Below are 26,384 nucleotides of genomic sequence, written 5' to 3'. Positions count from 1 at the left end.
TCTTCATGGTTCATTGTCAGACTACCATTACAAATATAACATGATTCCACGTCTCCAAACTGTTAAGCTTGACTGATAAGCAGCAAAATTGGCAAAAACGGCCCTAAAAGTACTCCGGAGGTAGCCTACCTACCTAGCCGTCATCATATCTTCATGCTCTGTTGCTGCAAGCACCAAGGATAAATATTTCCCAAAGGGAAATAGCATGTATCGTGCCACAGCATTTTGCTAAGAGATTTCTCAGCTGAGGAATATACTCTCATATCTATATCACTGTTAAATGTGACTTAACGTTAAGCAATTTGTCCTGGGAGCAACTAAATGAGTTAAATAAATCGTATACCTAATGTTCTGGAAGAAAGCATTAGTAAACTCAATAGGATGTACTATCAGAAACCAAGCACAACTATTTCAGTGGCAGGGAGCAAGTTAAATGGCCCTTGAGGAAGAAGCTCAACTAACACCACATTGTCCTTGATAAACCTAATTATACATGTAAACCTTTGATGTTTATTCATTTCTTTTCACCTCCGTTCCCTCGCAAACACTTTGCTAGTGTTAAAATGCAGATCTGAAGGCTTAGTTGCCAGGATTAGTTTTCCATTTCTTTTTCTAATTAGTTAAATCAGAAGCATACAATCTCTGATAATACTAAATTGAAATGACAGAATCAGCATTCCAGAAAAACTGATTAAATGATCCTATTCAATTATAGGCCACCATATTGGTGGAGAACCTTAGTAACCTTTTTAATTGATTTACTTTTCAGTATGAAAAAATGATGGATATATAAATGTCAAACTATTTCTAAAAGCAGCAAATACTGTCCTAGCACATAACAAAAGAACCAATATAAATACAGTAGTAATTATGATAAATACCAGAAGGTGGCACTGCAAGTGTCCTGTATAAATTATTCATATATATTTTGGGAGAAAGGCAAAATATAAATCGCTTAAATATGCATGCATGTATACATACATATACATATACAAACACATTTTTAGATGAAAGTAAATTTTGTTGAACAAGGCTCTTTTCCAATATTGTAGTCTATATTAATTTCTATAGGACTGCTGAACTAGCTTTCCTACAGTTTGTTGTTGTTGTGTACCTTCAGGTCATTTCTGACTTATGGTGACACTAAGGTTCACTATCAGGGGTTTTTCTTGGCAAGACGTGTTCAGCAGTGTGTTGCCTTTGCCCTCCTCTAAGGCTGAGAGAGTGTGACTTGCTCAAGGTGATCCAGTGAGTTTCCATGACTAAGTGGGAATTTGAACCCTGGTCTCCAGAGTTGTAGTCCAACACTCAAATCACTATGCCATGATGGCTCTCTTTCTTTCAGTGCTAACACATATTAAAATAAATAAATAAAACACCTTTTCCTACTAACATTTCAAACAGAAGGATCAGGGCAACTGTCTTACAAAATACTATTCTGGGGCACAAACAGACCGTTAACATCAGACATGTTGGGGAGATCTGGGTTAGAAATTAAAATAACAAGAACAGTCTTATCAATATAGCCACATTCTGAATTAACATGAGAGGGTGATCTGCAGCCCAAATTTTCTTGCTGGGGTGGGGTTAGCTCAACCTAATTTTCTACTTTGAACCAAAGTTTTTTTCTTTCTTTCTTTCAGGGGAACAGTATTTCAACCTAGCTCTATCTGACTGCTGGTGCTCTATTACACTTTTTTTTCCTTTTTCTCATGGGACATGCAATTCTGGAATGTTTGCAATATTGATTTCCCCCCTCTGCTTTGGCAGGGAAAAAATACTGAAGAACAAAGTGAGTGTTGTGTGAGGGCCATGAATAATGTATTTCATCACAGAGAGCTCATGGCCAGAGCTAGGAACCACCCTACACCCAAATTTTCAGCAGAGATCACCAAATTACTGTATGAAGAAGTAAGAGAAGATATAGAATGATATATTACCAAAGGTCAGTCAATGAGACTATTGCAATCCTCCTTCTCTTCTTTTTATTTATTTAGGTATTTATATCCCGCCCTTCAGCCCTAATGGCTCTCAGGGCGGCTTACATTTATTATTATTTTTAACCAGACAATCCAAATATCATCATTGAAAAATATTTTATTGTTGTTAATTTTAAAGCATACAAACAAAAGCATTAAAAATGCATTTGTGCTTTGTCACTAATTAATAAGTGTTAGCTTAGCTCCTATAATATCTTACCTGCCGTCTTTTCAAATAATCAAGTGCAATTTGTACATTCTGTAGTCTGTGAAAACGCATCCGGCCTTTCTCTCTGGGCTAAAAACAGAAAATGAAGACTGCATTTTCTATAATGCTACATAGAAAACAAGTGATACCATTTTAGAATTGTGTACTGTATTTTAAATATTCCGAACACTCAAAAGATTTTTAAGAAATGGATTTAAATGAAATCTAATGACTCTGGCATTCAAATTATTCCAATTTAAATTTTACAGAAAGTCCTCACCAGTGTGGACTTCTCCCAACGACTCCCACATTATCTCAGGACCACAGGAACTGGGAAATGATCTGGCATTTGCTTCATGAAAATATTTTTTTATATTGATGCAATATGCTAAAGAGCGCTACTAAAACAGAAATAGGGATCTACTCATACATTTTTTGGGTGTCCAACTGCAGAACATCATAATGCTGTTTTTCCCTTTAATAAAATGCACACATACATGTTTTGCATGTAATACAAATGTGCCCATTCTGAGTTGTGGGATAACTCAACTGCAAGGCATCCAAAATGTCTGATTTCATGTTGTAGGCCTGCTGGAATCCAGTGAAATTTTGGCACAGGAGATCAAAGATCACACAGAGATATTGGCTCAGCATAGGCCATCCTGGTAAAGTACAGACCGTATGTTCCTCTCTAGCTGTTCATTAGGGCAGTTATGAGAGATACACAGTAACAATGTGAGTCTAAAACATACCTTGCGGAGCACAGTGAAGGACACCTTTGGTCCACTCACTTCAGTGGGAAAGTAAAACACAACAGAAATGTCTTTAGGAGAAATCAATATCTCTTAAAAGTGCTTCGGGCTGTCTGGATCAAGCCCTCAATTACTACTTTAAACATAAATTATAATCCAGAGATGTGTGTACAATCCACATCCCCACAATTTAGAAAGATACTAGAATTAGCTCACCTCATTTAATTTATGAAATGCTTTTAAGGTTTTTTCCTCCTCACCAGCCTGAATCTTAATCATATGTTTTATTGTTTTACTACTCTTTCGGGGGGGGGGGGGGCCCCCACTTAATTTTAATGTATTTTATGAATTTTAATATGTGCTACTGCAAACTATCTTGTGATACTGGGAATTAAAATCAGTATAGAAATGCCTAAATAAATAGCACTCTCTTAAGTTTAGGAAGCAGCTTGGCTGGCAGACAGGCTTTGATGAAAATGTAGGCTATTCCTGAAGAGCTTTCTTTTAAAGAAACTCTTCCAGTGATTCGCTCCTCAAAATACTTTCAAAACATTCAATGTGAGATATCTGAAGGTCAACCAGGTATTTTGCTTAAAGATTATTCAGCATTATCCAGGCATGACACACTTCTCTGCATCACATCCTTGGCAACCATTGGTTAAAATGCTTCTGATATACAATCTCTATTAAATTTACTGGGGCTTCCTACACAAATTTAATAAAATACTTGGAGACGTTAAGGAAGAGTAGTTCTTACTGGGACACAACAAGAATATACCTAGGTGATGTTATTTGTTAATAGGGTACATTCAACCAACACTCACTACTTAGGAGTATCTTTCCCATATATACAGAATGCACCCTATTTTCCATTATCCTAAAAGAAAATCATGTTGTGTACTCCCTAAGGGACATTTAACACATTATGTAGAGGTATGTCTGTTTTTACCACTGTGGTTCACAACTGGTCAAGTATGCCAATATGATCAATTGTACTATCATCACATGTTTGTCAGATTCACTTTTTTCATAAGATTCATAGCTTATAAGATATGTAATATATGTAACTGCCTATATGAACAGTTTGTAGGAAATTATATGTGGAAAATTATAAATTGGAACTCGAAAAGACATATGGCTTTTTTAATTAAAAAAATCTTTGATCTCAAATCCTGTAATCCCAAATCCTGCTCATTAACCTTTCTTGAAAAATCCATATAGGTGATCAGTTCTGAATGAATTGTGTATGTGTACATCAACCACAAATTTATTGTAAATACAAGAGAGACAAACACACATGGAAGAAACGCTTATAAAGCCAATCACCGTATATTTTTGTCTTGCAGAAATTTCAACTTTTACCAAAATTTCAACTTTTACCAAAATTAGCAACATTTTTTGTCAGAAATGCTTCAGAACACAACATGCATAAAACCAAGAAAGTGGAAGAAAGCTAAAGAAGTTATTAAGGAAAACAAATAATATTCAACAGATTGATGATAAACATGACAGAACAGCATGCAGTTAGCTTAAAATCGCAGAGAGGAAGAATTACACAGGCATCATTCACTTAACCATCAAAAGAGATCTATAAGAGAAAATACCCAAAATATGAATGCCCTTCTTCCTAACTTTAGATTTTTCACCAACCTTCGTAATAATGAGCAGAAGCATGATACAGCACAATAATGTCTATAGCTCAGCAATGAGTATTTCCTCAGAAAACTCTGTAAATTCAGCTAAAAAGGAAAGCGCTTACTGGCTTATACAACTGCAAAAGCCTTCAAATTGCTCTTTTATTCTTCTCCTTGGCAATAACAAGCTTCTTTTCCTCCTGCTGAGCCCTGAGATAGGCTCCCCGGTATCCAAGGCCCAACAGGAGAAGCTGCCTCTTTTTCATGTCTATTCAGTAAGACCAAGAATCTAGCTGTTCTTCTTCCAACTGGGTTCTGGGTACCAAAGAGCCACTCTTTCAGAAACCACAGCACAATAGGAAGGGCATGTTGCTTGTCTGTAACAGTTGGCCACCTGTGCAGACACACATATGGGTCTACACCTGTGCAAAACACTGTTCAGAATCTCAGCTGGCTAGAAAATGTTTAATTCTGTTTTTGCATAGACACAGAGCCATATGTGTGATGTACACAGACCGTAATGATAGAGAGAGACTTGAAGATATGTGTATACTCAAAGAGAGAGAGAATAAAACTGAGAAAAATAAGCTTCTGACAGCCCTTATATCAGCTGACTTCTCGCTGCTTGGTAGCTATCTCCACACAGATCACTGTTGTGTAAAAAGCAGTCTGCTTGGGGTTTCATAGTTGCCCAAGACCTGTGACAGGTTTTAGGAGGCCTATGGCAAAGGGTCATCTGGTGGGGCCCAAAGGCATAATGAAAAGAATCCCTAATCACATGAACAAACACTATCCATTGTGGCATTCCAGGAGGAGTGGAAATGAAGCTACAGTATTGCCCAGGGACTGGCAGCATTCAAATCCTAGACTGAGCATTGTAACTAGAGGACAACATTATCTGTATTGCTCAGAAAGCAATAACACAAGTTGTTGTTTCTTGTTGTTAACTGTCCTCCAGTTGGTTCAGACAAGTATATACCCCTAATCATTTCATGCTCTTTTGGAATATCAGATTTATTTATTTTATTTTATTTACGGTATATTAGAAACATACCAGAAAGAAACATGTAAAAAGAGGGGAGAGTGATAGGATGGGGAAAGTATATATATTAAATGAAAAGTCTAGCTTCAAAAAAAGTTCAGCAACCACTTACTGGGATATTTTGTTGTTGTTTGTCTTCAAGTTGTTTCCAACTTATGGCAACTTTGAGGTGAACCTATCATGGGGTTTTCTTGGCAAGTTTCTTCAAGGGGTTTGCCATTGCCATCAAAGTTTCACTGAAATTAAGGGATACCACCCAACACACTACTAAGTGTGCTTTACCTCCACTGATTAAAGGGAAAGAGTCTTATCACTGTTGGGAGCCTTTCCATCTAGCAGGTAATAATTGTAGTTGAAGTGGGGAGATAACTTTTACAGTCCTGGAGAACCATCACCTTAAAGAGAAGATTATAGGTGTGTTCAAGGGGCTGTAGGGAGAATCAATGAAAGGTGCATTCTGATAGCAGAAGGAAACTCGGGCAAACCATTAAGCCTACCTGCCCTTAGTACTGTGTATTTCCCTACAGCTTGGGGCAATAGACCTGGAGATGTGAGTTTGACAACAGACAACATTCCTTAAAACAAATTACCCCTGAGCAAGTGCTTTAAGGAATATGTCCAAATGTGGCCTTTGATGAATTAATAATTGAGGTACATAGCTGATAAGGCAATTCTAAGCATGTCAGCTCAAAAGTAAGCTTTAATTAATTCAATGGAACTTACTGCCAGAGAAGCAGGCCACAGTCTTAGCATCGAAAAATAACAGGCAAAGCACTCATAAATGGAAATAAATGAAGAAATAATTTGTAAAATGCCTGGAATGTACTGTCTGCAGAAATCATGACTAACAGTAGTGGTACTACTAGTAGTAATATTATGATGATCACCAATGTATTCTCATAAACACAATGTATTCTCATAAAGCTAAAGATGTTTTGAGATGTTTTCTGAGCCTTGATAAATTACGCAGTGGGTTCAAAAGAACAGAAGACCTCAAAAGATCTTTCAGCTTTTGGTAGGAGAAAAAAATTGTAAATGCCAATTTCTTATAGTAATGAAGCAACCTGTTTGGGACAAATCAGTACTCAGTATCTTGGCATACTGATTGTTTATAAGTAGATTTTTGTCCATCTGGAAGACAAAAGAGCATCATTTAAAATTCTAACTCAGCATTACCTGTTATAAAAATATATCCTATAAAAAAATTAAGGAACCAATTTGATGAAGCATAATTCAGATCTCTATAATCTATCTACCAGGCAATCATTATTATATCTTCAGCCAGTGAGTTATCCTGTCCACAGATCCACTGAAATCCGTGGGATCAGAAATACATTTTATCACTTCTGTCCCTCAATATCCTTGCTCTCTCCAGTTTAAAAGTGTTGTCTCTCCAAACTGTTTAAACTCCTTGGTGTGGGGATCTTTGTTGCTTCTGCCTAAAGGGGTTGTAGTAGCTGCATGTGATATGACACAATCACATTGCCTCATTTAAAGGTTATTAAATTTTTGGCATCATTCATCTTTAAAATAATTATTTGTACAACTGTGGCATTAGTGCAAAACAAAAAATACATGTGAAATGATTTAAAGTTCTTGCAGTTTGAAAATGGACTTTTAAAGACGGGCAATCCACCAGCCACGGAGGGCAATCTATACGAAAGGCTTTCCATACCTAGTCATTTCAGAGGGTCCTGATGGATTGCCCAAAGTCAATGGCAGTACTAATATTATTCACCAATAGATGCATTTCCCATCTACACACACATATACACACACAAACAAAACACAAAAATGCCCAATCCTTTCTAAAGAACCACCACACAGCACCACACTACAGAGTTACTTTCAGGTTAGCAGTACCACTCTTCAAATACTACAGTAGTAGAGTTATGGGGGTCGGCACCTACCCCCTTATCCTCATCCTCCTCATCCTCATGCTGTTCAAACGGGCATGCTTCTGTTGAACTCACCAACCGTAAGGTCTTCAAAAAATCTCGCTCCCTTGGCTAATGAACATAATAGACAGGAGACAGGAGAGCAAAGACACAAGACAGACCACAAATGAAGAGAAGAATATGAACAGAAGAATATAATGAAGGGAACAAGTGCCGAGCAAGGGAAGTAGTAATGCTCACAACAAAAAGAATGACACCAAGAGGGAGTGTTAAGACAATTAGAGGTGGGAGCGTGTGGGGATTTCCCCCCATTGCTACTTGTAAAACTGGAATCTTTAACAGGAAAAGAATATTTAGCATCCCACTTTATATATGAGGATTTTTAATAAATAAATAAATAAAAATAAATAAATAAAGACAAATTCATTACAAAAACAAGTTTTATCATTATACAGGGGGAGCAACAAATAATATGGGAAAACAAGTCAGAATCCAAAAATTCTATGCAATTCTGAAACTAAGCTTACTTTTGATTCCCCCAGCTATGGAAACAGTGAATTAAGAGAAACCCAACAATCAATATTAAGCAAATATTCTGAGGCCCAAGGCTTTTGAACAAAAATTTGAAAACTCACCAAGGTATCTCCTGAAAGAACTTCTAAAAGAGAAATCAAGTTATGTCCATCTCTCAGGTCTTCATACAGGTCATTCACATGCTTGCGAACCTGTAAAGAAAATGAGATGCAAGATCAAGAAGATATTGCCTCTTTTCAGCAGCTATGTAAGAGCCTATGAAGAAAACTTGACTTGAAGTCCCACTAAGTTCAGTGAGGCTTACCAACAAATAACTACCCATTAAGATAGCAGTTGTACTGTAGATGAATAAATCCAGTTGTTCTATGAGTACAAGCAACTTAGAAAGTTACCATATTTAAAATGTCAATAACACTGCAGTAAGCAAATATATTTGAAGGGAAATAGTATCTGAACCTGACATGGACTATGCTGAATGCTGTGATCAAGGCAAATGTGTATTCATATCATCTATTCAAGACAGTTGGCTTGTTACAACAGACGTATTTACAATGGCTTCTCAAAACGTGATAATTTCTTTCAGGTATTAATTTGGTGGACTGAGCTGATTTTACCTGAGATTTCACTGACCTAACTGAGAACCCAATTTGTGATGAATCTGTAAAGGAGCCTCTCATCTATACTATTATCATATGAGGAATACCTTCAATTGTCCCCTTTTAGTCTTTTATTTTAGTCTGACTTCATTATTGTCATTTGGAGCGGGGGTCTAGACCTGTGGCAATTTTACATGACTTATCGTATAGTCAAAGGCATGGATCTTAACTGATCACCGATAAATGTAACAAACCCTAGGATACAGATCCCAGGGAAGGATCACGCCACCAGAAAATATGCTGGTTTCCTTCTTTCCCTATAAACACTCCCATTTTTCCAAAAGGTCCCAGAGCATTCTAGAGCAGATCTTCAGGAGCACAAGAGGCAACAGAGAGGTGGGAATCAATCAAAGTCCTTGCTTGATCCTGCCATCTACTGATGAGCATTCAATTGCAGAACTCTGCTAAGGACATGCTCTTGGAGGTGGAAGCAAACTCAAAATTGTGGTCTGTTTCCTCAAAACTACAGGGAAAAGTACATTAATTCTGTTTTTCAGAGTTCCAGAGATGCTATATATAACACTTATTCTTCTTCTCAGTATCTCTTGTATACTGAGTGTAAACCACACCTGTAAAATATGGTCCTGTAACTGTTCCATTCCAATACATATTTAAAGTATATATCAGTGATTGGGAGCCAGTATGGAGTAGTGGTTTGAGTGTTGGACTATAACTGGAGAGCAGGGTTCGATTCCCAGTTTGGCCTGGGTGATCCTGGGAAAGTTTCAGGTTCTCAGCCTCAGGTGAAAACAATGGCAAACCTCCTCTGAACAAATCTTGTTCAGAAAACCCCATGAGTGGTTGGCCTTAGGGTTGGCTCTAAGTCAGAAACAACTTGAAGGCACACAACCTACACACACAAACAAAACAAACATCAGTGACTATAATATACCTTACTTGTATTCACCAACAGAACATACTGTTCAACTATATTGATCTGATGAATGGAGTATCTTTGTCTGCTTGGACTCCAAAAGTGAATCTAACGGATGGCAACAAGACATTTAATATGCAATGTTCTGATTTACGGTATCTAGATGTAAGAATATGTAACTAACCAGAGAAACTAAAAGTTGGATTTCAGAAACTACCTTATGTGTTCACCCATTAAAAAGATACATGTTCCATACCAAGAAGAGCAGAGTATAAAGTACTGCTTTAATGTTTAGCATGGTGTCTGCTGACACCTGTACAGCTGCTCAAATACTACAGAAAACTGGCTTCTAATGCATATTTGGAATAGGACTGAGATTGTCATCACTTGGAAGGGCCATGACTCATCCTTTGCCAGACCCTGCTCTAGGAGTAGGACTTGCCCAAACGTTTATTTTGGCTGGATGGTGAGCCTCCTCAGGCTGAAAGTTTCTCTTTCTAATCTAAACAAAATAGATAGTTGAGGACAAGTGGAGATTTAAGACAGCAATTTCACCAACAATCTCTCGTATGTCTTTTCTTCTTTTCCTATGAAATTATGAAGGCAGTGGAGAATGTAAGAGAATTACAGGTGTACAGAATGACCTCTATAAACCAGGTAAAATAATAGTGTTGGAATGGAAGATCTAAGGAACTAGGTTAGGAGGTACAGCAAATCTTGAATTCAAACATTGTGAATTATATTTAAAATCACTTTATTAGAGATCAGTAAGCTGAAATTTTCTATTTTTTTCTTAAAATCTGAGTACTGGAATAATATAAATTAACTGTGACAACCCCTTGGCAATATGAATCTTACTGAATAATTATTACTCTTGATAATAACCTAATGAATATGCAATGCCTAACCACCCAAACCAAATGCCTTCCTATTTCAATGATTTCCTACAAAGTAATCCTATTTTTCAGATAATTACACTGTATATATTCAAGGATTATCAAGTATAGTAAGAATGTTTTGTCTAATTGCCCTAATATATTTCAGAGGTTTTTTTGAAGCTGGAGCTGTTTGTAGATTTAGAGAAATGACAGAAAAGGCTGAAGGTGGGGAAATAGTGTCAAAGTCATAGCTTTATTCTCTCCACTCTGTCAGAGCTTGACTGCCTCTAGGTGTGTCTGTTAACTTTTAAATTAGCAGACTTCAAAGGATGCTATGTGAGAGCAAGGAGGAGGAGGGAGAAGATATCTTAGGAACAGAACAGAGTTGCTAAACACCAAGAATGCAAGAACAAAGTAACAAGAATTTACATCACCGGTGGGTAACCACTGCCAACCTTCAAAAGCTTTCTCTGTGAAATCAGCTCAGACCTTTTACAAGAGCAATCTCTCCTGCCTCTAACAGACTACTGGATGGGGAGGGAAAGAGACGTGGGTGGTAGTTTTAAAAAGAAAAGAAAAGAAATGGTAAAGGGAGGAAGGAAATGGTTGGGTGCACTTTGGGCTCTGGACCCACCAGCCACTGGCCTCATCTGCCACTGCCCTCAGTCTTGCCCACTGATGACATGCAACCTCTGACATTTTATCCTTAAGGAAATAAGGATGTTGAAAGAAGCCAGGAGTGGCATTTTCTTACTCCTCGGGCATATCCCTATTCTTTCCATTTTTAACATACAAAAACAATGATTCTAATTTAGTGAATAGCTGAAAAAGGACCTTATGAAATTATGTAGGTAAGCCGACATGGAGGTAACAGTTCACTTAATCACTCCTTCCACCCTACAGAGACAGATGTAGAAGCCCACTGGTAATTCCACATACTCCTATGGATGGTCCAGTCAAGCCACTTCCAGGGGAAGTTAGCACATCAGTTCTGTGGGTTCCTTGTGGCCTACTCAGGTCAGATCTCTGGCTTTTCCTCACGAATGAAGATTCAGGAAGGACTCATCCCGCGCTTTCTACAAGTGCGTTGATGACTAAAAAGGCCAATCTGAGATAAACAAGTCCAGTTGCAGAAAGCACACCAGAATGTTTCCTTGGGTGATGTTTCTGGGTTGTGGTTCTTTCTGTGTTGTTTCTCTTCGAGAATCATTTGGCATGCGTTTTCGAAAAAGGCTGCAGCATCGTAGATAGTGCGTCTCCATGCTTCCCGATGCAAGGCCAGGGCGGACCATTGTTGGTGATCGATTTGGCCAAGCCTAAGATGTTGTTTTAGGGAGTCCTTGTATCTCTTCTTTGGGGTGCCCCTCTTATGCTGACCCGTGGAGAGTTCACTGTAGAATATTATTTTTGGGAGGCGATGATCCATCATCCTAGAAACATGTCCTGCCCAGCGCAGCTGCGATCTCAATAGCACGGCCTCAATGCTAGTGATCCCTGCTTGCTCAAGGACATTTGTCACTAAATATACACATCCAGTGTATATTTAGAATTGTGCGCAAATAGCGCTGATGAAAGGAGTTGGCGATAGGTGACCCATGTTTCAGACCCATAGAGGAGAATAGATAGTACAATGGCTCTATACACACTGATTTTTGTGCTTAGCCTCAAGTGTTTATTACTCCAACTTCTGAATGCACTATATGTCTTGGCGTCTGAAGAGATTATGTTTCGCAGGTAGGTGAACTGCTGGACGGACTTAAGCACAGATTTGCCTACAGTGATGTGGGGGTGGTAGTGTTCTTCCTGTGGTGCAGGCTGGTGGAGAACTTCTGTTTTCTTCAGACTGACTTCCAACCCAAAGAGCTCTGCAGCTGTAGCAAAATAAGATGTTAGGCACTGCAGAGCTGCTTCCGTATGGGCAACGAGGGCAGCATCAGCAAAAAGCAGCTCACGGACTAGATAGTTTAGAGTCTTAGTGCGAGCCCTCAGACGGCTTAAGTTAAACAAGCTACCATCAGTACGGTAGAGTATATAAATGCCGTCTTCTTCTTCGAGGTATGCCATAGCCCTTTGGAGCATCATGCTGAAGAAGATTGTAAATAGAGTTGGAGCGAGAACACAACCTTGTTTCACACCATTAGTTATTCGAAAGGGCTCTGAGAGAGCGTCGCCATATCTGACTTGACCTTGCTTCAGGTCAAATACTGGCATATTTAAACTATGACCATGATATCAAAGCTTCTACTTCCATTTTAGATTAAGCACAAATTATATATATCCAAATACTAATCTACGCAGGTGCAGACCTATACTTGTGATGCATAAAGAAGAACATGGCTCTCCTGTTTAGACAGCATGTCAAACTGCAGTTACTGTATTATGAAATGGAAGCAAAACATCTGAGCCCTCCTCACAGCTCTTATGGCAACAGATAAGGATGAAGGAGTTCTGGAACCCAAGGCTTACTGAAACTTGTTCTTACCATGGTGAATAATGCTTTTAGTGTCATGGGTTAAATTCAGTTATTAATCACAACTAAACAGACCCAATAAATCATTTAACAAGTTTCATTCAATCTATGCATCTATAGATAGGACTAAACTTCTGCTTTAGTTGAGACTAACAACTAGATTTAGCTCTAAATTTTGTTTTAATTAAAACAACATTTACAAACTCATCCTGAAACAGACTCAATAAATTATCTCTAGCTACCATCACCACCACCATCATCATGACTGCCTGCCTTTCTAAAGGTGGGCAGCCTATACAATAGTGAAAATGGCCAAGTCAGATGTAGATTTAAGGACTTACATTTTCCCAGGACTTAGAAAATGTGGAGAAAAGACTGTAGCCAAATTAATAGTTGTTGTCTATAAATACTTTGCTCACAAAGCAAAGTCAGGAAAGTCAAGGCATTACAACATTGCTGACATGTGTGGCTTCACAATTTATGAAACTGTTGTTTTCCTTTCTCAGCAGTCTTCCTAGCAAGAAAAAGAAGTAACCCTTTGTTCTCTCATAATTCTAAGAAATAAAAGTGAACACAAGTTTCACATTACTCAATTACAAATCAAAAACCTTTGAAAGATGCAAAATAGGTAAAGCATATCTTTTTATATGCTAATATGCTTGGTGGTGCACTTATTATTGCCACTTCTTAACATTCCCTGTAAAGCCCAGGATGCATACTTATTTGGGAACAAGGCAAGCTTGCCAATGAAACTGCCAGTGAAATCCTTTGGATTTCCAGGGCAGCCTGCAGTTTGTTAGAACCTTCAAGATTTACTGTGAGAATCTCAGGGCAGGGGTATGTGGTGCCTCAGGCAGGCCAACTTGCACAACATTCATAGCACAGCTGGCTGTGGGAAGCCTGCCAACTTGGCTAGAGATAGGGTACCAACCTTCAGGGAGAAGAGTTGTTTAACACCATAATTGGAGGAGAGGCAGAGGGCATTTGTCAAAATCAAGGCAGAAATATTTAACTGCCTAAAAGAACAAAGCAAGGCAACAGTGGCTATTCACAGAATTGGAAGAATTTGCTAAGGAAATATTTATTTTGAATAAATATGGTTTTTCTCTTCCACCAATTAAGACTGCTGTAAATTGTTACAGGTACTTTATATTAAGTTTACCTTCAACATATTTATGGACAGGAAGTCTGCATTTAATGGGATATACCAGCAACAAAATTAAGCAAATCCTCACCTGAATTCAAAATAATCTTTCATTTCTAAATAATCCTTCATAATGAAAATCTGTTTGCCTAAGTACTTTATATGGCTCATGACACAGTTCTGTCTGTTCACTGGCCTTGCTAAAATACTGCTTTGCCCTGGGCAGACTCACTGACAGTTGTTCGGACCACAGCACAGCTGAGAGTCTAAAACAAGAAGAAATATCTGAATGTGGTTTATGCAGGCATCTCATAAATGTCCTCAATTATCTTTAGGCATTTCTATTCCACAAATAGGCTAGCCAAACCTTTAGAAATGCGTGGCCAAAACTGGCAATGCCAACTGACTGACTTCTTGCCTTCACTACCTCCAGCACTAAAAGCATTCATGGCTTTAACTAACCCTAAGATTTTTCATATGGCCAATAGATTTGCAAAGAGAAATCAATGGAGATAGGATTCTGGAGGACTGGATTACTGGCATAGCTATATAAATGCAGTTGCATATGAACCCTCTTCCCATGTGATAGTTACCTGTTGAGGCCTTCCTCTTAAAATCGAGTGTCTGACTGGTTGATTGGCACATGGCCCTTTTAGTGGTGGCACACCATCAAACTCCCTTTCACTAATGAGATTTGACATACTGTACCTGCATTTTATTATTTTTTAGAAGGAAGATGAAAGGCCATCTTTGAATTTTTGTTTGAGCATTTTGAGTGATTACTTTCTTTTAAAGTTCCAGATTGTATTAAAGATTTCATTGATACAATAGTTAATAGAAAGTTTCAGATGGCAGTGGTGTTGGTGCAGCTGCTGCTCTTCTAGATGGCTCTAATTATCTTCAAATAAGTAAAACAAATACAGTATAAAGTAAGAAATAGTTTCCAACATTTTGCTGCTCCTTCTATATAACAGCTCGTTACCTTTCAGTGCAGCAAAGAAACACAATCCAGGATGAGAATAATCACATGGTTTACTTCAGTGCAGCTACGATCACTGAAGTCTAAGCATGCCAAACCAAGACAATTTGCTGCTCGAGGCAGATTAGCAAACCTCCCCCAAGTTAAACTGTATTGTACCAAAGGCTAGAGAAGTTATTCTGGAACCGGAGACAGGAAATCCTATGATCGCCTCTCCCACTCCCCATAGTAAAACTATAATAATAATACATTGCATAGGTCTTATAAAATCAGCTGCATTAGGCTATCACTCTGTCTAATAATAGAGTCTGGCCCAGTCCAGTAGTGTTCTTGAGTGCACATCTTTAATTGTTTTTCCACTTAAGGGCAAAATTAAAGACCTACACTTGAGGCTATTGTGTAACCCAGTTATGTACATGCTCCTTCCATCTACACATCACCTGCAATGATGGGCATTTTGCTAGTACAGGTATATATAAAGTAGATATAATCCTGAGCTTTATGTCTTTACCTGAAATGTTGACACCAGAGGTAGAAATAACTTGGAAAGCATGGGGATAAGTTTTTACACTACAAAAAGAAAGAGCAGTTCAACACGTTCTATTTATGTTTTTAACTTGTGTATGTTTTATGTGATTTTATACAGTTTTTAGAATGGAAATTTTAATTGTTTTAAAATGTTTTATTGTAAAGTTTTTAAACAACTTTATCTGTGAGCTGCCTTGGGTCCCTTTCTGGAAGAAAAGTGGCAGATAAATTAAATAAATAATGCTTGAGCAAACTTTTTTTTTCAGAACCTTGCATAAGTAGACTAAAACATTTTAAATCTTCTAGAGACCTCTTGAAAACTTCTTCTAAAATATATCCCAAGATTATTATTTTTTCCCTTTCAACAGCCTCCATATTTCTTATGATTTCCATTTGGTGGCCAAAAAAAAAAATCAACATGCCAGAGTAGCTGATAAGGCAGGATAATCTGTTTTCCTCTTTTCTTTCTCTTTTGCACTTCACACATGCTCAGTGAGTGGTTCTAGAGGCAGTTGCTGTTTACCTTGCCAGTTGTACATAAACACACACAGCTATAGTAGGTATAGAATCATATTGGAAGATACCACCAGTGTCATCCAGTCCAACCCCTGCCATGCAGGAACTCTCAATCAAAGCATCCTCGACAGATAGCCATCCAGCCTCTGTTTAAAGACCTCCAAGGAGGGAGACTCCACTACACTCCGAGGGAGTGTGTTCCACTGTCGAACAGCTCTTACTGTCAAGACGTTCTTCCTAATGTTGAGGTGGAATCTCTGTTCCTGGATCTTGCATCCATTGTTCTGGGTCCTGTTCTCTGGAGCAGCAGAAAACAAACTTGCTCCCTCCTCAATATGACATCCCTTCAAATATTTAAACAGGGCTAGCATATCACCTCTTAACCTTCTCTTCTCCAGGCTAAACATCCCCAGCTCCCTAAGTCGTTCCTCATAGGGCATGGTTTCCAGACCCTTCAACCATTTTGGTTGCCCTCCTCCTGAAAGCTACACTGAAAGTCTGTCTATCTCCAGCTCTCTTCCCCCACTTTACAATTTTCCCAATGCCGGTGCTAAAAAAATAATAAAACAAACAAAAACAATCAGCTACAAAGATCACAAGAAAAGGCAGCGACAAGACGGGGCTGGGCTGAGACTCCTGTAGAAAGGAGTTTCTTTGTCAGAAGCTGTGTTAACTGAGGTATGCCTGTACACAAGTTCTCACTTTATCCTCATTAGCAAAAAAAACTTGCCATCTCCCTCACTGATGATCATGTTAATTTTTATCAAAATTATCAACAGAAGCAATTCAACCAACCCCTCATTCATTCTGCCCTTCCCCAATGCAATCTCATAAATAGTTTTAAACCAGTTTTAAAATGAGGATTTTAACTATTCAGACAGTTTTCCAACACTAAGAAAGCCAAGTTCCAAGCAATCACCCACAAACCTATAATAATAGTATTTTATTTTTTTTTAGCATCTGCTACTTAAGGTGGTTTTCTGGTGTGCTTTAACAAAATGGGAAAATGTATATATGATTATTAAAAGGTTTTTTAATCACTCTAGATTATCAGAATTTTGCCAATTGTTTCTATAGAGATAACCTTGCCAGTGTCTGGTCTCTCTTCCCCGTCATTAAAAGCTAATTGTTCTGTCTGTACTGTATAAGCTAAAGTAACAGAAGACTATTAAAATTGTTTACATTTCATTTGGAAAGCATGATAAAATTCCTATAGCAAAGGGGGATGTTTCCTGCTTCCTACCTTGTATAATGTGAAAGGGTCAACATTTTTTCAGATTTTAACTTTTCATAGCTGCTGGAGAGGACAGTGTATGCCTAATGGAAGGCACTGCTGAGGACATCATATACTCATATTTTGTTTGAAAACAAAACAGGATTTCTGCTGATTCCATCTTCCTGTGATATATCTTTCTTCATGTTGCCAGTTAATCCAGTATTCCTGCTGCTGTGTGCCTACATATAAATGACTTCCCAAAGCACCTTTTAGCTTCCATTTTATTTGAGAGCTATTGCATCTGGTTTCCTGCTGTATTCTGCTTCTATATAGGACTTGAAGGCAAACAAAGAAGTCCCAACAGAATGGATGCGCATACGTACACTTCCTCCTATCTTGGCATTGTTCTTTTGATCATTTAGGCAACAACCCAAATATCCGCCTTGCCTCTTGCAGGGATGTTATTACATTTTTAAATGTTTCATATTTTTGTTAAAGTCTCTGCCTCTAAGTGTTTGCTAAGTGAATCTTTCCTGCTGCCTGCTGTCACAAAGAAAATGTGCATTAGGTTTAAGCTTCCGAGAGATCCCATGGTGCCATATATCTGTACAATCTGGTTTTCCCACGTATTACATGTGCTGTTCTCTGTGATAGCAGCTTTATGATACAAGGACCTTTGTGTTACAGATGCAGATGGCGCTGTTTCGCTACACTTCACTTGTCCAGTGTTCTTTTCCAAAGCAGATGAGTATGGAAACAGGCTGCTATACTAAAGAGAGTCAGAGAAGCTACCTAAAATTGTAATTTGATTTCATTTATTCACTGCACTTGGATTATCATTTACCAACAATGTTTCTTCCATCACTGAGTCTGCAGTGTGGGGGAAAGGGTTGTATTTATACAATATCATTTTAGAGATTAACAAAATGCATAATTTACCAGTGACAATTGGAGGAAACAATCACGTCAGCCGAACAACAAAAGGGCATGAATTTTGGTGCTGAAAAAAATGCCTTTAATAATTATTTAAAGACAGCTCAAAGTCCTGCTTCCCAAATAGAAATCTTGAGAAATTAAATGGCAACCACATGGACCTTTGAATATGGAAATCAAATTCTCACAGCTACAGAGTATAACTGAAATGTGTCAGTTCCCTAAAAATAATAATTAAGTCCATCTCATCAGCACTGGGCAAAATGTCATCTTTTTTTCTTTGCTTTTCAGCATAATGTTTATGCTGGGTAATAGTACAGTTTATTTCACTACACAGTCAGGCTCCATAGCACAAAGTCCCACACTCCTCCAGCTCACATTTCTACAGATACTTTGGTGCATCTTTTCCCCATGGATAGGATTCTCCCCTCTGTTTAAAGTGAATGAACAAGAAAGTTTCAGATGAAAGTACAAGACTCTTCCACAAGAAATCAATGGATCATGGCTGCTTCTGCCAAATGCATTATAAGTAAGGACTGCTTGCATGCATTCTATGTGATCCCATACATCTGTACTCTGAAGTAGAGATGTCAGTCTATACACACCTCTGTTCTGAAGTCAGTCCCACTGAGTCCAATATGCCTTACTCTGGGATGTGTATGTATGGGATTGAGGCTTTACATATTCTCTCTTACTTGATAATTATAGGCTTATATAAATTTATTTTTTCAAGAAAATATTTCAAGAATATTTTGATTAAATATTCCCATTGGTACAGTCACAATCACTCACATTAGACCATTTCAATCAATGACATTAATTTTCAGTAAAGACACAAAATTCTGGTTTAAACACTGTATATGCATTATTATATAATGTTATTTCAATTACCTGTGCCATGCACAATTAACACTTTCACACAGTCAGAATGTGATACCAACACTGGATTTGGAACAAAGTTATACCAAAGCACCAGAATGGATGAATAGACAAATAAATAGAGAACCCTGAATGCACATTAAAGGAGCTTTTATGTGATATTCTGGCTCCAGGCCCACACAGTAATTAAGATGGGGACAGTAAAAATCACCATGGAAAAGAGTGCAACGATTAAAGGAATCATATGCCTTTACAGGAATGGCCCCCAAGTCTCATTTTGTTCCACATCCTGCACCAAGATTCCAAAGTAATATAACAACCAATGAAAGAAATTGTGACAAGCTCACTGCATGCAAATTTTTTGTTGGGGGAGGCTTCAGAACACAGGCATGTATTCTGCCCTACAAAGACAAAGATACTGATTAGATGAAGGGCATTTATTCTGTTACTATCCCTGAAATGGCTGTGCAAGTGCTCAGGAGGTACAACACAGAATAACATTTGCTATTTTTTTTTAAAAAATAACCTTTTCAAAGTACAAAAAAATATATAGACAGTGTCCAACACATCTCTTATCATCCATGAAATATCAAGTGGCCATGGCTGTTGTACAATCATCCCAAATCCAGACTATGGAAAGTTACTTTTAAAACAACTTATTACATTTTCAAACCCAACCCTGTAGCTAGCTACCATTATAGCTACATATTTAAAATCATTGTAATGCTACAAGCTGCTTGCTGGCTTATGACTCAAAACACACCACATCAATGGGCGATGAATGGGTATCACAAGGGAAGGCAGCCACCTGTCATCACCACTTTGTTATCTGTCTACATGTTATTTGTTTATATATAAAAGTGACTCACAATCACAACGACAAATTGTAAGTGAAGGAAAATCCAAGTTTTCTAAAACAGAAAAATAATAGTTTGTAAAGTAATATGGCATATTCAATAACTATGCCATTGTCTTGTGTGTATACAGACAGACCATATATGCTACTCTCTTGAGATTTGTGGCATAATTCACACTGGGAGCAGGAAAGAAACCAATATATTTTCAAAGCTTAATTTGCATACAGTGATGTTGTACAGATAGCAAGACATAGCTTGCTGAATAATGGATCAATTAATTTTAAACCTTTAGCTGATTTTAGCTGGTAAAATTGTCTTACATGTTAATAACTATCAAGGATAAATAATAAAATATTAATCATAGTTCATGCTAATCAAAAGTTAATTGCAAATAATCTACAACAAAGAGAATGAATTAATATATTAACGGCATTAGCCTGCTAAGTTATTAATACAGAGGAAAAATCTGATTATTTTAACATCGTTAATATGAATACCACCAAGATTTCCAATAATTAATTAAGCACATTTATCTGATATGATTTTACTCTGCACATTGACCCACTGCTAGAGGGTTTGGAATATAATCTCACCTCCAGATGCCACAAAATTGTGAGTGGGGGCATATATCTAAACATCAAAGTGTATTTTGGATGCAATCCTATGCTGGATTTTCACTGACTGAGGATCTAAATATCAGCAGAGTGGCTGACACACAATAGGGAAACAGGCAAAATGAGAGCATTGCTGGAGAGGAACTCTCTAAGACACTTCCATCAAATCCTACACTCCTCCAAGTCAAAACTATGACCCTGTCAGTTAGGGATGTAACTGACATACTTTGTTCTCGCTTATTTTGTTCTCACATGTTTCAAAAGTTTTCTTCCTGCTGGGCAAGATCGTAAGACAATTTTTCTCATTTTTGATATATTTTGGCATTTGGGGACTTTTGTGAAAAAATCATTTGCATGGAACAATTTATCTTGCTTTCCTTCTGTATATGCAATGTTTAACTAAAAATATCAAGGAGGGATATGTGTACTCAAAGTCACTGAAATCTCTCTATTCTCATTGGGGGGGGGAGTATAACCTAAACCATTGACACCAGCCTCTCTTTCCTCTCACAAGGCCACAAACATCTATTGTGCATTATAGATCTAGGGACTATACGCTCCAGCTCTTTCCTTTTTGCTTGTTGCTCCCTCCCTACAATTCCTTCCCACTAGATGAAGACTCTACAGGTTTCTTTCCTATAAGGACAGGATCGGCTCCATGCACAGGCTACAAGGGAGGGCTCATCCTGTGATCATGCTGTCACTCTTTGTTGTCCATCCCTTCCCCCCCCCAAGATAAATCTTATGAGTCCTCATACAGATCCTGAATTTTCTTTTGAGGAACAGAGCTTCATCTCTTGAATCCAACAATAACTCCCCTGTCTTTGAACATGTATAAAGGCATTTCACTCACCACACAGTAGTCACTATCCAATTAGACAGGGCTTCCAGATCACTTTTTAAAACAAGTTTCAACTTTTCTTGTGATCATTCCTCACCATAAATGAATTCATAGTTCATGGAAAGAGTAATATTCCTCTTTCCTTCCATTACAAACAAATAAATCCCTCCAATTATCTAATATTCACAATCTTACAAATGGTGCCCAGTATATCCAATATTCACAGCCTTAGGAGTGCAATCCTAAAAGGGATTACAGGGGAATGAGCTATATTGAAATCAGGAGCATTTAAATCTGAGTAAATATACTTAAGATGAGGCTATTACAAATTAACAGATTCATTCACTAGTATCATGAATTTTAGCATGAATGAAGCGTGACTTTGGTATCATTTAAGTAAATATACATCAGGAAACGTACACATCAAAAAATGTTCAACGCCACACAATTGGGATCATGGGAGGAGAAGAAAGGGACCACTTCTATTGTCCCTGCTCCCCCTCTATTGTTTCCTATGGTTCAGCAGCTGTCATATCCTCAAACAGGAGAATGAACATCTGCTGGGGCTAGGGGAGCCTGCAATACTTATTTATTAGGATTTCTGCTCAACTCAAAACCCAACAGAATCAAGTTTCTTAATCATAAACAGACCCTCCCCACCTAAAATAGACTTCTCACTGAAGAAGATACTCATTCAATATGTGGATGACAATGAACTCAAACAACAGCACGGACAGACTATGCTTCCCCTTGCATGATTTTTTTTAACTTTACAATGGTTCAACTGAGCTCATGTGACCTTCAGTTTAATATGTCACAATGTTCCACTGTTGGGATGTTCTCCCACAATGTTCTCCCTCAACTACAACAGGCGTTACAATCCCTAAGATAGCATTAAGTAGGAATATTATGCATGTGAACTGACCTTCATAAGGTGCTGGTTTATCCATTTTGTGAATGTTTTCTTTTGTACTTTGTCCCGTTCATCTGAAATGGAGAACAAGAAAAAAGACCCTTAGTATTTCTAAAAATAGCACTTACTAAGACTTGGAGGTGCTATCTTGAAAAGTCTCACATTACCTGAAGGGGAGAAAATGAGAAAATGGAATAAATTATTATAAGCTTATGTGGAGCATCTGTTACAAGAAATCATCAGAAAACCAGTTGTTACGGAGGAGAGGAAATGAAAACCAAATATGCTAATGGGTTGTGAAATCCTAATGAAAAGATGTGCCAGCTGCAAATACTTAAGATTAGTAACATGTCTCTTTCTGTTGGCAGAATCTTCTACCAGTTGATCTGAGAGATTTGCCAACAGAGCAATCGTTCTGCTCTCTAAGATCTGTCAACAGATGAGGAGAAAAGTAGGGAGAGAAGGGAAGAGGCATGGAAGGAACTAGATTACTCCAGATCCAAACTCCTCCAGTTCAGAGACAGAGAAAATGCCACAGCAAAGTAGGCCACAGATAATTTAGGTAGTCTTAAATAATTTCCAACATCCATAAGTTTGGAGGGCGTTGAATTCAGAAAAACAACTGGTTTAATACCAACTCAACTGGGCCTTGGCCATCTTACTAATTACAACTGAATTATAAATATGGTAGGGAGAATTATTATTATTATTAACCTTCATTTATAAAGCGCTGTAAATTTACACAGCGCTGTACATACAATCTTTTTAATTGGACGGTTCCCTGCCCTCAGGCTTACAATCTAAAAAGACACGACACAAAAGGAGAAGGGAGTGGTGGTGGGGAAGGGGCCTTTCTAGTAGGATAATACATATAAAATACATAGCAATACAGGAAATGATTCAATAAAACAGACAACAAAAGAACATCAAATAGCAAGTGACAATTATGCAATGCCTGGGAACGCTTCTCTGAACAGGATGGTCTTCAACTCTGTTTTGAAGCTGGTTAAAGAAGTGATGGCTCTTGCTTGTGGGGAAAGAAGGTTCCAGGAGTGAGGGGCAGCGAGTGAAAAGGGGCGAATCCAGGATGGGGCAGAGGAAATCCTGGGCTGGGACAGCAGACCTTGACTACCAGAACAGAGGGCCCAAGTGGGAAGGTGAGGAGAAATAAGGTCTGATAAGTAAGGAGGGGCCAGCCCATGGAGGGCTTTAAACGTTGACAGCAGGAGCTTATACTGAATGTGGAAAGGGGGGAGGAGCCAGTGAAGGGATGCCAACACAGGAGAGATGTGGTCAGAGCGGTGGGTAGAAGTGATAATGCGTGCAGCTGAATGCTGGACAGAAATTAAAGGATGGAGGTGAGAAAGAGGAAGCCCAGCCAGGAGGATGTTACAGTAATCGAGTTGCGAGACCACTATGGCATGGACCAGGATCTTGGCAGTAGAGGCAGAGAGATATGGTCGAATTTTGGCAATATTGTATAAAAAGAATGACTCTTCAAGCAAACACCCGTTTCAGCTGGAATCCTGTTGTGCCAGTGTATGCCCTTTATTGGGTGCTGCATAGGTTGGTATTCCTTTCATCTCTCAGCTGCACTCAAAGTGACAGCATTCCTGTACTTACCATACATTCCTCTGAAGTCCCACTACGGTTACTCCATCCCTTGTGGCACTGGGCTATGTCTTAGTACTGTAGCTAGACATGAAATTATTACAGCAGTGATTAGACCTTCAGAGAACCTCAGAGGATCTCATTGCTGATGTAATTACTTTGTGTCTGGCTACGGGGGCATAGGCAGATTTTTCTCTGATACTGCCTGCTCTTCATGATGCATGGAGTGGCCACGCCATGAGGATTTAAAGGCTGTACTGTAAAATCAGGGGAGGTATATGGTTCAGCCTAATATAGATCTACATATGGAACTAGCATTCTATGCTGAGTTATATAGGATGTCAGCCTACTTGTGATTTTGTATCAGGCAATTAACACCACAAATAGTAAAAGTCAATAAAAATACAAAATTAAGAAAGCCAGTAATATCTAGTCCTTCACATTCCAAGTAAACACCACTGCAGGAAAATTGTCAAATACAACTGTGCCGGCTTCAACCACACTACAACCACTCTGCTAAAGAACATCTAGCCAAATGCTGGAAGGTGTTCAAAGACTGACAAGGTAGGCCTCCTTGGAGAGGATAATTGTCTGCATAGGTGAGATTTAATAACCAGGAAAGTCTAATTTCATATGCCTGTATACCAAATGTCACAATAAAAGCAGGCCTCTAGTGATGAACTAAAGTGTGTAGGTATATCTCCAGGGAAATGTGGTCATTACAGTAACTTGACTTGAGGCTCCTTAGGACCTTAAAGTTAAAAATAAGCACACTGTCTGCAATTTTGTTTCTGAAGCCTATTCAGTACAGATGATATAATGTTGGAATTATATATTTCATGCCCCTCTGGCACCATTTTGTTTCTGAGTCCTATTCAATTATGATGAAATATTGTTAATATTATATTCTCTATCCACCTAACTTCTGTTAAAGTTCCTGAAGCCGGAGACTAAGATAAAACAGGAACAACAGCAAGAAACCTGCTCTAAATTGCTGTTCGACCGTAGAACATGCTGCCTTGGAGAGTGGTAGAGTCTCTTTCTTTGAAGATTTTTAAACAGAGGGCATGGCCATCTGTCAGGGGTACTTTGTGTACTTCTGCATGGCAGGGGTTAGGACTGGATGACCCTTGAGATCTCCCCCAACTACGTGATTTTATGAATCTATGAAAAAGGTGATTTGTTAACATTGTTAGGATCCTTTTTTTTTCTTGCATTAGTTCATATGTTTAAGGCTGGGAAAAGATATGAAAGCTGAGAAAGGACTGGAAGAGTAAATTGCATTTTGTTATTAAACTGTTTGCACAATTCATAGTTAATGGCAGGAGATGGCTCACTTTTCCCACTATGTTTTCGTTTGTTTCTGTACTTTATAAACCTTGGAAGTCCACTTTCTATTAGCGTCACCCTAGAGGGATTGAACTCTAGGGGCCTCATATAGCCAGCTATGGGGAATTAATTTTATCACCAGCCAGGGACAGCCTGGATAGAATTAGTTCAGTGGCCCAGTTCTACTGTTGAGTGTGAGGTTGGACCTCAACACAAAAACAGTTGAAATTTTTGTCTACTGTGTACAATCTGCTTCATCATTTATAAACAATAATACTTATTGTATGGCAGTAATGCCTGTCAGTGTTACTCCTGGGGATGACTGAAACTGCACCCATTTCTGGCACAAAAGAACAAGGCCCTGCCATTCCCTCCTCCATCCAATACACACACACTATACCGAAGGACAAGGGTGGAGAACCGTGACTCTCCAAATGTTTTTGGCTCACAATATCCATCACTCCTCACCAGTGTACACAATTTGTTGTTTGTTATTGTAGTGTGCCTTTAAGCCGTTTCCAACTTACAGCAACCCTATCATGGGATTTTCTTGGCAAGAGGAGGTTAGCCATTGCCTTCACCTGAGGTTGAGGACATGCAACTTGCCCAAGATCATCCAGTGGGTTTCCTGGTTGAGCTGGGAATCAAGACCTGGTCTCCAGAGTCATAATACTGTATAATACTCAAACCACTATGCAATGCTGAGGGATTATTGGAGTTGCACTTCAAAGACATCTGAAGGGCTACATATTTTTCCCCAAGCCCTAGAACAAGGATTCCCTTGAGGCATTGCAGGTTATACAATCTGGCAGCTAGGCTGCAAACCTAGGAACTCTATTGGTGCCACTACTGGTAATGACAGGAAAAGGAAAAGCTGCACCACCACCATTTCTAATCCACATCCCACTCTACCCCAATTTTTTTTAATTGAAAAAAATTATTGTGATTCCCCACCCATACCACTCCCCAACACACTCAAATTTTACTTCCCAGATGAAGGGCAGAGAAAATGTCCCAATGTGAACATTAGAAATTATTTTAAAATCCCTATGCTACTTCCAGATTGAGCCTAACTACAGTTTTAAAATATGCCTATTAA

The 26,384-nt window shown here is 38.4% G+C and overlaps 1 protein-coding gene across 1 annotated transcript in view; it reads right to left on the bottom strand.

Annotated features, from left to right (window-relative positions):
• The window catches only part of DST (dystonin), a 407,480-nt gene that overhangs the window by 270,203 nt on the left and 110,893 nt on the right, over positions 1 to 26,384 (bottom strand). Inside the window, exons 5-7 of the mRNA XM_042457373.1 lie at positions 22,358 to 22,419; positions 8,149 to 8,238; positions 2,200 to 2,277 (exon numbers count right to left, since the gene is read on the bottom strand). Of these exons, the coding sequence (XP_042313307.1) occupies positions 2,200 to 2,277; positions 8,149 to 8,238; positions 22,358 to 22,419 (230 nt within the window). The remainder of the gene's footprint in view (positions 1 to 2,199; positions 2,278 to 8,148; positions 8,239 to 22,357; positions 22,420 to 26,384) is intronic.

This window comes from Sceloporus undulatus, chromosome 1 (assembly GCF_019175285.1).
Source record: "Sceloporus undulatus isolate JIND9_A2432 ecotype Alabama chromosome 1, SceUnd_v1.1, whole genome shotgun sequence".
Classification (NCBI taxonomy): Eukaryota; Metazoa; Chordata; class Lepidosauria; order Squamata; family Phrynosomatidae; genus Sceloporus; species Sceloporus undulatus.
Note: the sequence above shows the minus strand (reverse complement) of the source record. Positions and strands in the feature narration are given on the sequence as shown.